A 14,632-nucleotide genomic window follows, 5' to 3' on the forward strand; every position below is an offset into this window, starting at 1 on the left:
TGGCAAAAGGGTTCTTTCCTTACAGCTAACACACATCCTAGAATTGGAGGCAGTTATTCTATTTGTAAGTGAGTTCAGAAGCTGAATGAAGAAAGAAATAATGCAAACCAGGGAGTTTCTCAGACAACGTTTTCATGAGTTTGTTATATGGGATAAAACAAGGTTCGGTTTATTAGTGGACCTACATGTAAACAATATGGTCTTACTATAAGCACATAAGTTGGTTTTACATGTGGCCACTGGGCAATGGAAATCTGATACACAACCCCTTCAAATTAAAGAGGGAAATGAAACTCGGATGTTAGGTGACTTACCTAAATAAAAAAAGCTAATTATCTGTTATAAGCCTAGAGTCTTCATCCCTCTAATAAAACAGTAGATACTGTAAATCTAACTTCAAATCTATTTCCCAAATTCTTGGACCAAAGTAAAACCCTATACTCAGTGCCTTTGTATTCTTGCCTACCACATCTTTTTGGTTGTTGATGTTAATTAAACTAAAACCACAAATCAAAAGTTGAAGTCAATCACTTTTCTTGAAGTCCTTTATATATTTTCACAGATAAGGCTCAAGGTTCTTAACATAGTCCAGAATGATCCTTAAATGAAAAAACTCACTCTACTTAACCTACCACTTCCCATTTCATCTTCCACTAGTCCTGTTACATCCTAGCAGGATCCAAACATACAGGGCTCTTTCATATTCTTAAGCTTTTGCACATGCTGTTCCTTCTACCTAGAAATGTATCTGGAATAGATTTGCAGAACTTACACAGAATACTGAGCAAGATAGGAGGACAGAATAGATGCTCAAATATTAATTTTCCAACTTTTACACATTAATTTGTTACTAGTAGTAACTACCATTTACTGAAAACTACCAAGCATAAGTGTTTCATATGCATAATGTCATTTGCTTCCTAACAACACTTTGAGGTATTAAACATTCATATTAACCCACTTCAAAAATGAGGAAGTGGACTCAGAAAGGATAAGGAATTTTCCAAAGGTGTCAATGCTAGCAACAGAACCAACATTTATACCTAGAAATTAGATTTCCAAGAGTGTGCTACATGAAAATATACACACCTCATCTCCCTCTTCTCACCTCACTGCTTCTTCCTTCACCTCCCATCCCTGACAATCAGTGCTGGCATGGTAAAGAGAAACTGAAACGTAAACACTGGTCGTTTTTGGAAATCACAACAGTAATAGATATCAAAAGCTAAAAAACAGGGGCGCCTGGGTGGCGCAGTTGTTAAGCGTCTGCCTTCGGCTCAGGGCGTGATCCCAGCATTCTGTGATCGAGCCCCACATCAGGCTCCTCCGCTAGGAGCCTGCTTCTTCCTCTCCCACTCCCCCTGCTTGTGTTCCCTCTCTCGCTGGCTGTCTCTATCTCTGTCAAATAAATAAATAAAATCTTTAAAAAAAAAAAAAGCTAAAAAATAATCTGAACCCTTTGATCCAGTTTTTCTCCCACTTACAGGATTTTGTATTATATTATTACAAGACAAAAGGGGAAAAACAATAGGCCCCAAAACATTGCAAACTTAGAACTATGAAAAACTTAGAGGCAGCCTAAAGGTTTCATAACAGACTAATTCATAATAAATATAAATGCCTTCCACTAATACTGTGATGTAAGAAGAGGAAAAGGAAATGCTTAGCTGTAGTTAGCGTAAAAAGCTAAACACAAAGCATACTGATAACGTAAAACTATTTAAGAAATGCAGGCTGAAGGGGCGCCTGGGTGGCACAGCGGTTAAGTGTCTGCCTTCGGCTCAGGGCGTAGGCTCCTCCACTATGAGCCTGCTTCTTCCTCTCCCTCTCCCTCTGCTTGTGTTCCCTCTCTCACTGGCTGTCTCTATCTCTGTCAAATAAATAAATTTAAAAAAAAAAATCTTTAAAAAAAAAAAAAAGAAGAAATGCAGGCTGAAGACTGCAAGGACAGACACCAGAACATTAACTGTGGTTTTGTTTAGATGCTACTATTATAGGGCAAATTTTCCCTATTCTCTGTTTTCTAAAAGTTCTTTATTAGTGTAGAAAAATAGAACATTCTAAAGCAGAGATGATGAAGGGATTAAAAAAAAAAAAGTCATTGGTCTCCTGAATAAGATGTAACTGGATTTAGAGGGTCCAAATGCTGAAGATAAGTTTCTGTTTGGTCAGGCATTACTTTATATATTACAACAGGCTGAGAAGAAAGCTTGTGGTTATTTTGACTTGTTTTGAGTCTTTTGATATATAACTTGCATATTTTAGCAAGCATAAGAGAAAATTGTGTAATAATTCAAATGCAAATGTTCATGCAAAGAACCAAAATCTCACGCTTACTTTAAAAAGTAATTGCCACTTATCTATCCCAAAGTAAGAAGCATGGCAACTAAACTGGGTGAGAGAATCTCTTCCTAAGGGTTTATTCACATCTATTCAGAGCCAAGAGTTTCACTCTTAATAACTCAGGTTTATGCAAATCCTTACACCTAAAAGACACAAGATACACACAAGCTTAAAGTAACTTGTGTTTTTGATAAATCTCAGTCAACAGAAAAAATTCACGTTCAAACAATTTACTAAGACTACCAAAAAACAAAACCCTTTCACTCCACTGGTTATATCAAATGCAGGAGTTTAAAGTTAATATGAGATTTAAACAAAACTAACAAAAAAACCAAAAGCCAAAAACTAAAAAAAAAACAAAACAAAACAAAAAAAACAAACCACCAACCAACCAAACAAAAAACCCAAGTTATTACCCTTGAGAAGTTATTTTTTTCTCCATATCCCTAAAATGATGACTTGGAAAGCAGAAAATAAAAAGGAAAAGGAAAAAATAAGTAAAAGCAATGCCCCTAATGTATAGAAAACAATCTCAACTCTGGTCAAAATTAAGCGGTTTTCTTCATTCTACTTTTTCATTATAGAAAGGCTGAAACCTATTTTTAAACATGGTGAGGACTCTGACGGAGAGTGTAAAATCTACAGGGTAACCAGGCTTTTCCCTTACCAATAAAGACCAGCAAGATCCCTATAAGGGATCCTAGAATTTGTTTTGCCATCAATAATTCATTCGTTCAATCAGTAAAGGAATACACAATTGTCAGATCTTAAAAATCCAGAGAAATGTAAAAAGCTTAGAATTAAAAAGTCTTAAACCTTTACAAAACAGAAAACTTTGAGGAAATGAAAATACTCCTCATAAACACAGACTCCTATTGAATTTTGAAGTGGCAAGGCTAACTTATTAATTGGGAGAGGCATAAACCCTCTTTTTAAATATAAATACCCACAGTAAATCTCTACAATAATTATCCATTCTTATTAGTTGACGTTTTGGATTTATCAGAACCACTATAGTCTTTCATTAGTACAAACATCAAGGATTATCATGTGAATTGCAGATCTGGTTGGTTAGTGAAAAACAGTAAGGGCACATGAGTGTGATTTGTGAAACCTAAATTATTCTTGGCTGCTAAAAATAATAATTATATACATTGAGCTACATATTTCAAAAGTATTTAGATAGTCTGGCATGAAATAAAATATTTCACTTCTTATTTATCAGGTGATAACACTATATGGGTATCCATAAGAGATATAATAATTCTTTGTAATTTTTTTAAAATAAAAAGATAAACTCTTGGATCTCCTAAAATAAACCCATGTTTGGAATGTTGTGAGAAATTAAAAGACAAACAAACAAACAAACAAAAAAACCACAAAGAAAATACTAAAAGCAAAGACAATTACTACTGTTTTGCTCTCCCAACTTCTGGAAAGCAACATACAAAAATACACTTGGTGTGTCACAAAGCCACAGCTCTGGATACTTAGGATTTAAAACAGTAAATTAACAAAAAGGAACTGAATCTTGAAGTCAGATTTACTTTCTATCTACCCCTAAACTTCCTACTTCCATCAAAGTCAAAGACCTTGAAGACAAACATAAGCAATATCAACTGTCTATTTAATTCTCAACAATGTGTAAACATTTTGGTCATTTAAACCAAATGATTCAGATTTATTTTCTGCCTTTATCTTTACCTTTCGGTTGGCTATCACAGTTCAAACAAAGAATCTATATTTTCATCCAAATTAATCTTCTTATCTAGAGTAAAAAAAGACTAATAAAAACAGGCCCCAAATTAAATAGCTTCTTTACGGCAATTATAATAGATTGACTTTTCCTTAATCTTTAATCAAAGTATTTCTGTGTTCAGCAGTAATAACTTTTCTACCATTCTAGAAATACCGATGCCAATTTTTGTAGCTTTATTTGGAAAAATGCTGCATAAAATGGGATTTAAGAAATGACAGAGTAAGAGATCTGAAAGGCCATAAGGATCACATCAATAGGGAGATGTCATGAGAACAAGGGGGATTAATGTGAGACTAGTGAAGTAAAATATAAACACCTATTTCTATTCCCCAGATAGGATGCAAATTTGAATTAGCAGGAAACACTTTTCTCTTAAATAGTTGCTGTCATTGGTTAATTCTGATTTAAGTAATTGCTAACTATATTTTTATTCAATTAGAAAATAATCATAATTTTTCATACATCTACTTCAGCATACAAAACCAACTCTGTAGTATTCATTAAAAACTTTTAAGTAAAGGAAATTATATTCAATATTCACTCTCTGGCCTTCTGCTACTTCTAATAGAAATTTGGTAGGAACTATCAAAAGATAAACATTTAGAAACCAAAGTTAAATTTCTTCCTATCTCAAAACATTTTGGAAAATTTTAAGTGTGGTGGGGTAATAATGAAAAAATTATTTATAGGTTAATGGCGTAATTCAGAATGCACTCTCAAATTAATATATTTTTTCCCTCACACAAGGTAAAATAAAAAATATAAACAAAAACCAAGTAGCTTAAAGATTTCTGTTAATTCTGTGCTTCAAAATTGGTGTACTTCAGAAGGACAAACACTATATCAAAAAAATATTTAATAAGAAAAATTATGAGAACCATTCTAATGTAGGTCAAATTCTATTACAGTACACACAAAAATGACAATAATGATATATTTAAAATACTGAGTGGCAGACCCACTAAATCTTATTTTGTTGATTTCATTTTAATATTCACCATAAAATATTTAAAGCAACAAACGTTTTCACAGAGGCTGTCCAAACAGTAGTGGATATTAAGGTCAAGGAATATTTACAATTAATGTAATTAACTTAAAGAAGAAATAAATTACAGCTTTGCTTCAGTTTTCCACCACCTTCTTGTCTCCTCTCTTTTCTATTTTCCCACCCCACTCTAGTCTGGACGCTAAGGGAAGAGTGGGGCACTCAGGAGATGGGAGCCATAGTCTTCCTGGAAGTCAGGGTCCATGCTCAGAATCTTCTTTCCTTCCACGCCCAAGACAAGAGTTCATTCAGATTGGCCCTCTTCCAGTCAGGAAAATTTTCTAAAGTGTTATAAACCATCCAGCTAGAGGAAAGAAGAAAGGAAAGGAAAGATAAAAGGAAAAAGAGAAACAGAAATGAAGAAAGGAAAGAAGAAAGAAAAAGAAGCTCCTATGTTGTCTTCTCAGTGTTCACTGAAGAATTCAGGATCAGAAACAGCTTAGAAGTGTGGAAGTTAATATAAAGGTATTTTTTTTTAATTAAAGAAAAGGAAAAAGACCACATCTTATTATTTTTATTTATGTCTCTTCCCAAGGGGGTAAGGGAGTAGCAAAATCTAACAGATATTAGATATTCATAATTACAATCATTACCTCATTAGCAGATGCTGGAGAACCATTTATGCTTCTTGGTTACTATGTCTAACAAATCCCTTTCCAGTGGTAACATAAATCATCTGTTTCCAAACTTGATTATTCATATGATTTTCCAAGGAGGCCTGGGGGACTTTTAATACAAGTCTCCACCCTTCAACCTTCCTCCCCCTAAATAGGCCTTCAGGGATCTAACAATAGATGTTTTGTAACGTACATTTGTTTTTGAAAGATCCAAAGATGATTCTGATAATCGGTCACGTTTGAGAATCACTGGTATAAATAAATTTTACTATAGATGCATGTTGCACTTTAATGAAAGCAGACTGGCTTTTTACATGTGCTTTAGCTTCCCCAGTTGTGTACAATCTGCTGCTTTATACACAGTGTTTACTAAGTCAGAGAGGAATGCCTATCTCTTAGATAAAAACATATAAATCGGAAAAAGAGATATGTAAAGTCTTTTTGAGAGAAGACTAAATTGTAAAATAAAAGCAATGCTGAAAGGAAAGGAAGAAAAGGCTACAAATCTAACAAAAATATTAAGCTAATAATAAATACCAACTTCCCTATACTGTATACACTTTAAAATTCTCGTTGCTTTTGAAAATAAGCAAAAACCTGGAGGTTATCCCAAGGGGCAAACTGGTAATTATAAAATAATTCTATAGGTACCCATGAATGCTGATGTCAGAAAAACTAGTTTTCTTAAATGGATATAATCTTGATATTACCACTGAGTTTCAAGTAGAGTCTATTAGATATTAGAAGTATCTCCCACCTCTACTCCAGCATTTCTTTAGTTTCAAAATTAGTATTTAATTAATTATGGAACAAACAAGATAAAGGACAAGCCTAAAAGACTTTATCATTCAGACAAAAACTGTATACTAATTACACATTAGGTGCAAACAATCTGCTTTGTGCTAAGGATAATTTAAAAATGAACGACACTAATAGGAAACATTTATATAGTTCTTACTATATGCCAAAAACTATTCTAAACTGTTCATGTACCTTAACTTACTTTAACCTTATAACAACCCTAAGAGGTAAATTACTATTGTCATCAACGTTTTATAGATGAGGAGAGGGCACCTGGCTGGCTCAGTTGGTAGAGCATGCAACTCTTAATCTCAGGGATGTAAATTCAAGCTCCATGCTGGGCATGGAGCCTACTTAATAAAAAATTTTTAAAAAAATATACATGAGGAAACTGAGCCACAGTACAGTGAGGAACTTGTACAAGGTCACAGAGCTACTATGTGTAAAATCTGATTGAATCTAGGTGACATGGTTCCATAGTCTGTGCTCTTCTTCAATACAGCAGGATGCCTTTTTTCAAGGAGTTTGCAGGTTAGCAGGGGATAAGAGACATGAACACAAATAATAGTATAAGGCAGTATATTAATTCATTCAGCAAATATTTTTAATGGATAGGAATCAAGAGAGATTTAGGCAAAGAAAAGAAGATCTTAAGAATATAAGGTTTTAGTTAAAAACACTTAAAAAGTATTTCATTATATAAAGTTAGAAATTTATTAATTCATTAGAAATAGGAATATAAAAATGTATTTTATTATATTACTGAAAAAGATGTTCTTGCTTCATATGGTTATAGCTTTGTATAGCATGGGTGATGATATAGTTGACAGATTCCCAAGCCAAGTTTTGCTGGACTTGGTTTCCAGGGAGGGAAATTAGGAAAATCCAGTCCTGACATCCTTCATTCTAGAATTACAGAAACTTTCAATGTGATTCCTGGTGGTTCAAACCACAAGAGAAAATAACCACCCTTAATAACTAATGCTTTTTCTGAGACTACACATTTTTTATCATTTTTGAAGAGCTAAGGAAGTGTTAAGTGTCCTTTATAAGTACTGCCTTTTCCCATTAGACATCCATTTAGAATTGGTGACCCAAGATTACATAAGTAGGTATGATGTGATTCAGAACTGATAAAACGATGGGGATATCCTACAGTCTCAGCGGAAGTTACAATGGACTCAGGATCTGCTTCCAACAAAAACTGGTGTCTCTTTAAATAGATATGATCACTTAAGAACAGAAACAGTCATCTGCATTCTTGAGTCAATTTATATTTCATTCCATCAGTTTGAAGCAAGGGTCATGCCAACAGAAGGATCCATAGCTAGAGAACATACATAGTCTCTGAATAAAGCAGTGATGACAAAAAAGATATAACAGAAATCAAGAATAACCAGTAGTGTCCCAAATCTACCTTAGCTTTATAGCATTACTTTCAAGGAGGATGCGGGGTGTGGGAGACAGTGGAATTAGATTTGAATTACGAACACCAAATTGCCAAATACTGTGATTATAAAACAATATCTCGATTGCATGGTATTTCCCTTTCAAGCAAAAATTTCTTAAAAAAAAATAATAATTCTCAGTACGTAAGTATACAATTTGTAAAAAATCAAAGGTTAATGTTTTAGAAAATTGCTTAAGGAAACAATTAATAAAAAATGATTACATATTTACTAACAAAATACTTTCAACTTTGCAGAGGTACTGACATTATATCCCATGTTTGATGCACATGGTGAAACTGAACCCCCTGGACTTTCTTGTTTCTTGGTGCAAGAGCAAAGGTAAATAAACTTTTCCAGAAGGCAAACTAATTTTAATCAAAAGTCTTAAAAGTATTCATTTTCTTTAAGTGGATAAATCTTGAAGGTTCTCTTCTAAAGAATTAGAAATTTAAAGATTGCAAAAATATTCAAGAAGAAGCATTCAAAGTAGTGAAGTTATATAATAGTAAAAAGTAAACATTAACATCCTCAACAAAACAATGGTACGCCAGTTATGGTAAATTTTTAGAACAGAATAATATGAAGCCACTAAAAACACTCTCTTCAAGAGTTAATGATAAAGGCAAAAGGTAAAGAATATATGGGAAAAAATAAAAGAATACATGATAATATGTAAAATACTCAATTTTATTTAAAAAAAACAGTATTCATGAAGGGACAATAACATGAAGATTAATTACATTAGAATTTTACTACTGGTTATTTCTGGAAAAAGTGATGACATTTTTTTCCAACTTTTTATTTTTATAAATTCTCTAAAATATACGTGTATTCATTTCTAATTCTTTCTCTGAGTAATGAACTAAGGTCATTTAGTAAAAAAGCCTAAGAGATAATGTTCCAAGATGATGACATTACACTCCATCAAAGGGTTTGCCAAGGATATTCACACTGACCCCCCCACGCCCTCTTAAAATTGTAAAAATTTTTTTCTGAATTAACTATAAATTAGTTAAGGATAATTATTTAGTTAATGAATTATCCTGACCATATCATTACTGCCTTTTAGGTATACCTAAAAGGATTTGAGGATTTAGGGATATAACAGAAAGGAAGGGAGGGAGGGAGGGAGGAAGAAAACAAAACTTATGTTAGTCCATATTAATACCTTCCAAAAATTGTGAATAAATAGTATATTCTAGAAAGAAAGGTTGAAACTAGAACTGACACAGACTGCTGATTACTTACAGGCTTTATTAATCCAGATAATGGCTGTTTCCAAGAAGTATCAGCAAATTTTACTACATCCAGACACAAGAGGCCAAATAAATTATGTGGTATTTTTCAAAGAAGTACAGTCGGAAAATGAATTGAAATGACAGCCTACTAAGCCCACCATTCTCTATATTCAAAAGTATAGAGTTGACTGCTATTTATGGAAATACAGCAAACCACATTTACTTCAAAGATTGTATAATCATTCAAATGGAATGTATTTGGATGTGCAATATGGATACAATACATTCAAATACACAGTGTTAGAATTTATAGCTGCTTCTTCAAGTAAGCAGATAGTAAAGTTGTTATTACAGCAATTTAAACATATGATCAAATTCTCCTCATTTATATTTAAAAAATTACCTTGAGGAAATTAAATTTAAAATCCTAAACAAAGGCAAAATGATCTGTTATTCCTAGCAGTTATTTCCCACAAATCCGTATTTTTTAAAAATCATGAAAATTAATATTGAAATAGGCAATGTAAATAATAAGATTTAGTCTTGGGAAGAAAAACCCTAAAAATTTGGCAATAATAGAACATCTTTGTATCAATAACTCTAAACTACTAAGGTTTCTTTAGGTAAAATGTCTTTGAGTGAATTAAAATAATAAACTAAAAACAAAATATAAAATAAACAATTCTGTATTCTTCATGCATGTAATCACTACCATTTCTATTCTAGAAAAGGCCTAAGTTACAATTAAAATTCTTCTAAAAAGCAAAAAGAATTTTCACTAGAGTTCAAATGAAACATCTTAAAATTCCTTTGAAAATTAAATATGGTTGAAGAGATTTTGGCATTTTAGTGGTAGAAATGCTAGAGCCATTACCAGTGCAAGACAAAGCTAAGGAACAAAGGACAGAAGGATCTGTCAGCAACCCCAAAAGTGACTGAATAAAGGTGCTTCTAGATACAGGGAAAATATAGGAAGGAAGAAAAACAGACAAAGGAAAAAGTATGGTCTTTCAGATTAAAAGAAACATTAGGGGCGCCTGGGTGGCTCAGCCAGTTAAGCATCTGCCTTCGGTTCAGGTCATGATCCCGAAGTCCTGGGCTCCAGCATGGGAGCATGGGATGGAGCCCCTCAAGCCCCTCCTTGGGATTCCTGCTCAGCAGGAAGTCTGCTTCTTCCTCTCCCTCTACACCCTCCACCCCCTCATGCTCTCTCTCTCACTCTCTCTAATGAATAAATAAAATCTTAAAAAAAAGAAACATTAAAAATATTCCATCTTTAAATGAGAGTAATTAAAAGTAAAAATTGTAATCCTAAAGCAAAACAGACCACATAGCAAACATGAAGATGGGAGAGCATGCTGTTAACTTCGATAGCACCATGAAATAAAGGAGATGAAATAAATACTACAAGAAAGTTGACCAACATCTTAAAAAGGGCAGTGTATAACATTCTTTCCAGTTTTTATGAAGGTCGGTAGAAATAAAAAGAATGGAAATTATATATCATCTTGGCTGATGGTTCAAAATAGGACTTGAAATTACTGGTTCATTTTCACCTAGAAGTGGCCAAAAAGAAAATATATATATACACACACATAGGTTATAGGAAAAAACAAAGCTAAACAGAAATTTAATCTGCTGGAAACTATCCTAAATGTTTTTTTTGTTTGTTTTAATGTTTTTTAATTATATTATGTTAGTCACCATACAGTACATCCCTGGTTTCGGATGTAAAGTTCGATGATTCATTAGTTGCGTATAACACCCAGTGCACCATGCAATATGTGCCCTCCTTACTACCCATCACCAGTCTATCCCATTCCCCCACCCCCTCCCCTCTGAAGCCCTCAGTTTGTTTCTCATAGTCCATAGTCTCTCATGCTTCATTCCCCCTTCTGATTACCCCCCTTTCTTCATCCCTTTCTTCTCCTACCGATCTTCTTAGTTCTTATGTTCCATAGATGAGAGAAATCATATGATAATTGTCTTTCTCTGCTTGACTTATTTCACTTAGCATTATCTCCTCCAGTGCGGTCCATTGAGATACCGTATTTGTCTTTGTGGCCTTTCCCTCTACTCATTTTTAATTTCTCATTCCCTCCCTATGACTAAATCTCTGCCATAAGTAACAAAAACATATGCAATTTTTATACTATCATTATTTGAAGAATTTTAGTTCATTACATTTTAGTTCATTACAGTTAATTGATATACCACTTATATTGTCCAAAACCTAAAAAGACTTTCAAAGTTAAACTATTTTGTAAGTGCCTTAAATTGATCTCTTTCAGAAAAAAATCAGTAAAGACATGATCTGAACAGTCTCATCAACCATCTAACACCTAACTGACCAACAACTACAGAAGAATGAACTAAAGAATTTTTATGGTGAATTTGGAGATAGATGTCCTTCCCTTTGTTGAATCATATTTTTTTTTTTACAAATCCATTCCTCTCTTTGGCTGATTACATTTAAAAGTTTTCTAAATTTATAGGGAGCTTAGGTGGCTTAGTTGGTTAAGCTTCCAATTCTTGGTTTCCACTCGGGTCATCTCAGGGTGTTGAGACTGAGCCTTAAGTAGGGCTTTGTGCTCAGCACGGAGTCTGCTTGAGACTCTCTGCCTCTGCCCCTCCCCTCATTCTCCCTTTCTCTCAAATAAATAAATAAAATCTTTTAAAAATAAAATGTTTTGGGGCGCCTGAGTAGCGCCGTCGTTAAGCGTCTGCCTTCGGCTCAGGGAGTGATCCCGGCGTTCCGGGATCAAGTCCCACATCGGGCTCCTCCGCTGGGAGCCTGCTTCTTCCTCTCCCACTCCCTGCTGTGTTCCCTCTCTCGCTGGCTGTCTCTCTGTCACATTAATAAATAAAATCTTTTAAAAAAAAGTTTCATAAATAAATAAATTGATCTCTTTCTTGTGATCAAAATTATGTAGAATAGAAATAAAGAACAGAAAGCCAATGAAATGTTTGGCCTTTTTAGAGACAGCTATTGATTTCAAATAACAAAGTAATCTAGGTGAGATTAAACATGGTGCTGTTTTACTGCTTCCCCAAACAGCTCTCTGTATTTCATTATCTCCAACTTCTCCCTTCCCTTTCTTTCTTAAAACCACTCCAGTCAAGCTTTTCTCATACTGCTCCTTCCATTTTTTTTACTCATCTTACTTGTCTTATTAGCATTTTACAAAGCCAATCAATCCTGCCTCCTTGAAAAACTTTTTCACTCGTCTTCCCAGGCACCAGTTTTCTACCATATAGAGAACTACTCTTTCTCAGTCTTTGTTGATTCCTCCTCTTTGCTTCAATCACTGAACACTAAGGTACCCTCCAAAGTATGGTATTCACACTACTTCTAATATCTAATTATACTCCCTTGCAGAGATACCATCCAACTTCCTGGCTTAAACATCACGTGCTCACAGCTACCAATGTCTATCTCTGGCCCCACAATCTGCTGTGAACTCCAAACTTGGTATATCCACTTAGAAGGCAATATATCTCAAACATAACCAGTCCAAAAGTCACCTCCTGTTCTCCTCTTAAGACACTGCCTCTGGCAGTCTTCTCAATTATTGGCAACTCCACTCCTAAAGTTATGGGGGGGAGGGAACCTCAATGTCATCCTAGACTTTTCTCTTTCACTCTCCACATGCAATTTATTGGTTCCATGTTCAAAATATGAATGGGATCTGACCTTCTCACTGTTATACCACTATGTTATCCTACCTGGATTATTGCAACAGCCTGTCTGCTTCCACTCTTGACACCTTATATTATAGTCTATTCTCAAACAGCCAAACTGATTTTTAAAAAATTGAAGTCACACTGTATCATTCCTTTGTTCAAAATCTTAAAAAGGCTCCAACTCACACCCGGTAAAAGCCAAAGTCCGGACTTTGGTAAACAATGCTCTATTGAAATGGTTCTGCTTCACCACTCCGAAATCAACTACTCCCCACCTAGTTCACCGTAGTGCAGCAACACTGGCCTGCTTTCTGTTCCTTGAACACTAATCACTTTCTTACTTCAAGGCGTCTGAACTGTTTGCTCCACTTGGAATACCCTTCCACCTTTATACATGGATTACACCTTATGTCCTTGTCTTTGCTCTAATTCAACTACTCAAGTAGCTGATTCTGTCACCACCACTGAAAACTACAACTCCCTGTTCTAGCACTCCCTGTCCCACTCTTCTGCTTTATTTTTCTCCAAGTCACTCGTCACCTTCTAATATAACAACTTATTTATTTTGTTTTTCCGTCTCCTCTGGCACGTAAAATTTTAAGTCTCCTAAGAGGGCCAGAATTTTTCTTACAGCTTTGTTCAAGTTTATATTCCATATCTAGAACTGTGACTGTACATAATAAATATGTGCTGATTAAATAAACAAGAGTCTCTCACATTTTCTGCCTCATCTAAAATAGGGAAATGAAGTTATTTTTCATGCCTAATCAAAGTGACTGTTACATAAAAATCAAATTTAAAATAAATCTGGACTGATAATGAAGTGAGTTGCAGAACTTTTAAATCTTTTTATTGGGAAATAAAGCAAGTTCCCAGGTGACGCTGATGTGTTGATCTAGGTAGCACACTTTAAGAATCTACTTTAGAAAGGTTATCCTATAAACTACAATATGCATCCCTTTCAGTCTAATAATAATTAGTTTTTTTACCTCCTTCCCTGACCAGGAAAATTCTTGAGAACATTTTAATCACATTTACCCTTTTGGCTTATGTTATTACTATCACATACTTAATTCCATGTGCTTATTAAATCCAACAAGGCATCACTGCTTTATATAGTCAACATGCATTTAGATTTACTACATATTACCACTTCTATTCCTTTTCACCATTTCTACTCCTTCATCTTTTTCCACCCCTCTCTACACCGGTGACCTTCATCTTTAGGCTCTTCATCTTCCCCTTCTGCCTTAAAAATATCCTTTCAGGTTTTCTTTTGTGCAGGTCCACTGGTGGCAAATTCTTCATATTTATTTATCGAAAATTGCCTTCATTTTACTTTTGTCTTGAGAGATTTTCACTGTATAAAAAAATTTAGATTGGCAGGTATTTCCCTTTACACAGTGAAGACCTGGTTCCACAAACTCTGATTTCTATTGCTTCATGAGAAGTTGGCTGTCAGTCTAATTGCTGGTCTTCTGAAGACAGTGTTTTTTTTCTCTGCCTTATTTTAATAATCTCCCTTTGCATTTTATTTTCAATAGTTTTATTATGGGACGCCTGGGTGGCACAGCGGTTAAACATCTGCCTTCGGCTCAGGGCGTGATCCCCGCGTTGTGGGATCGAGCCCCATATCAGGCTCCTCCGCTTTGAGCCTGCTTCTTCCTCTCCCACTCCCCCTGCTTGTGTTCCCT

At 34.5% G+C, this 14,632-nt stretch overlaps 1 protein-coding gene across 3 annotated transcripts in view; it reads right to left on the reverse strand.

The window, feature by feature from the left end:
- Positions 1-14,632, reverse strand: part of COP1 (COP1 E3 ubiquitin ligase) — a 236,812-nt gene that overhangs the window by 28,879 nt on the left and 193,301 nt on the right. Inside the window, exon 19 of one of the 3 annotated variants that reach the window (XM_019801271.2) lies at positions 10,523-10,810. The exons of the other annotated variants lie outside the window; for them this stretch is intronic. Within the exon in view, the coding sequence (XP_019656830.1) occupies positions 10,793-10,810 (18 nt within the window). The 3' untranslated portion in view covers positions 10,523-10,792. Of the gene's footprint in view, positions 1-10,522; positions 10,811-14,632 lie in introns of those variants that run through there. 3 annotated transcript variants of the gene reach the window in all.

This window comes from Ailuropoda melanoleuca, chromosome 8 (assembly GCF_002007445.2).
Source record: "Ailuropoda melanoleuca isolate Jingjing chromosome 8, ASM200744v2, whole genome shotgun sequence".
Classification (NCBI taxonomy): Eukaryota; Metazoa; Chordata; class Mammalia; order Carnivora; family Ursidae; genus Ailuropoda; species Ailuropoda melanoleuca.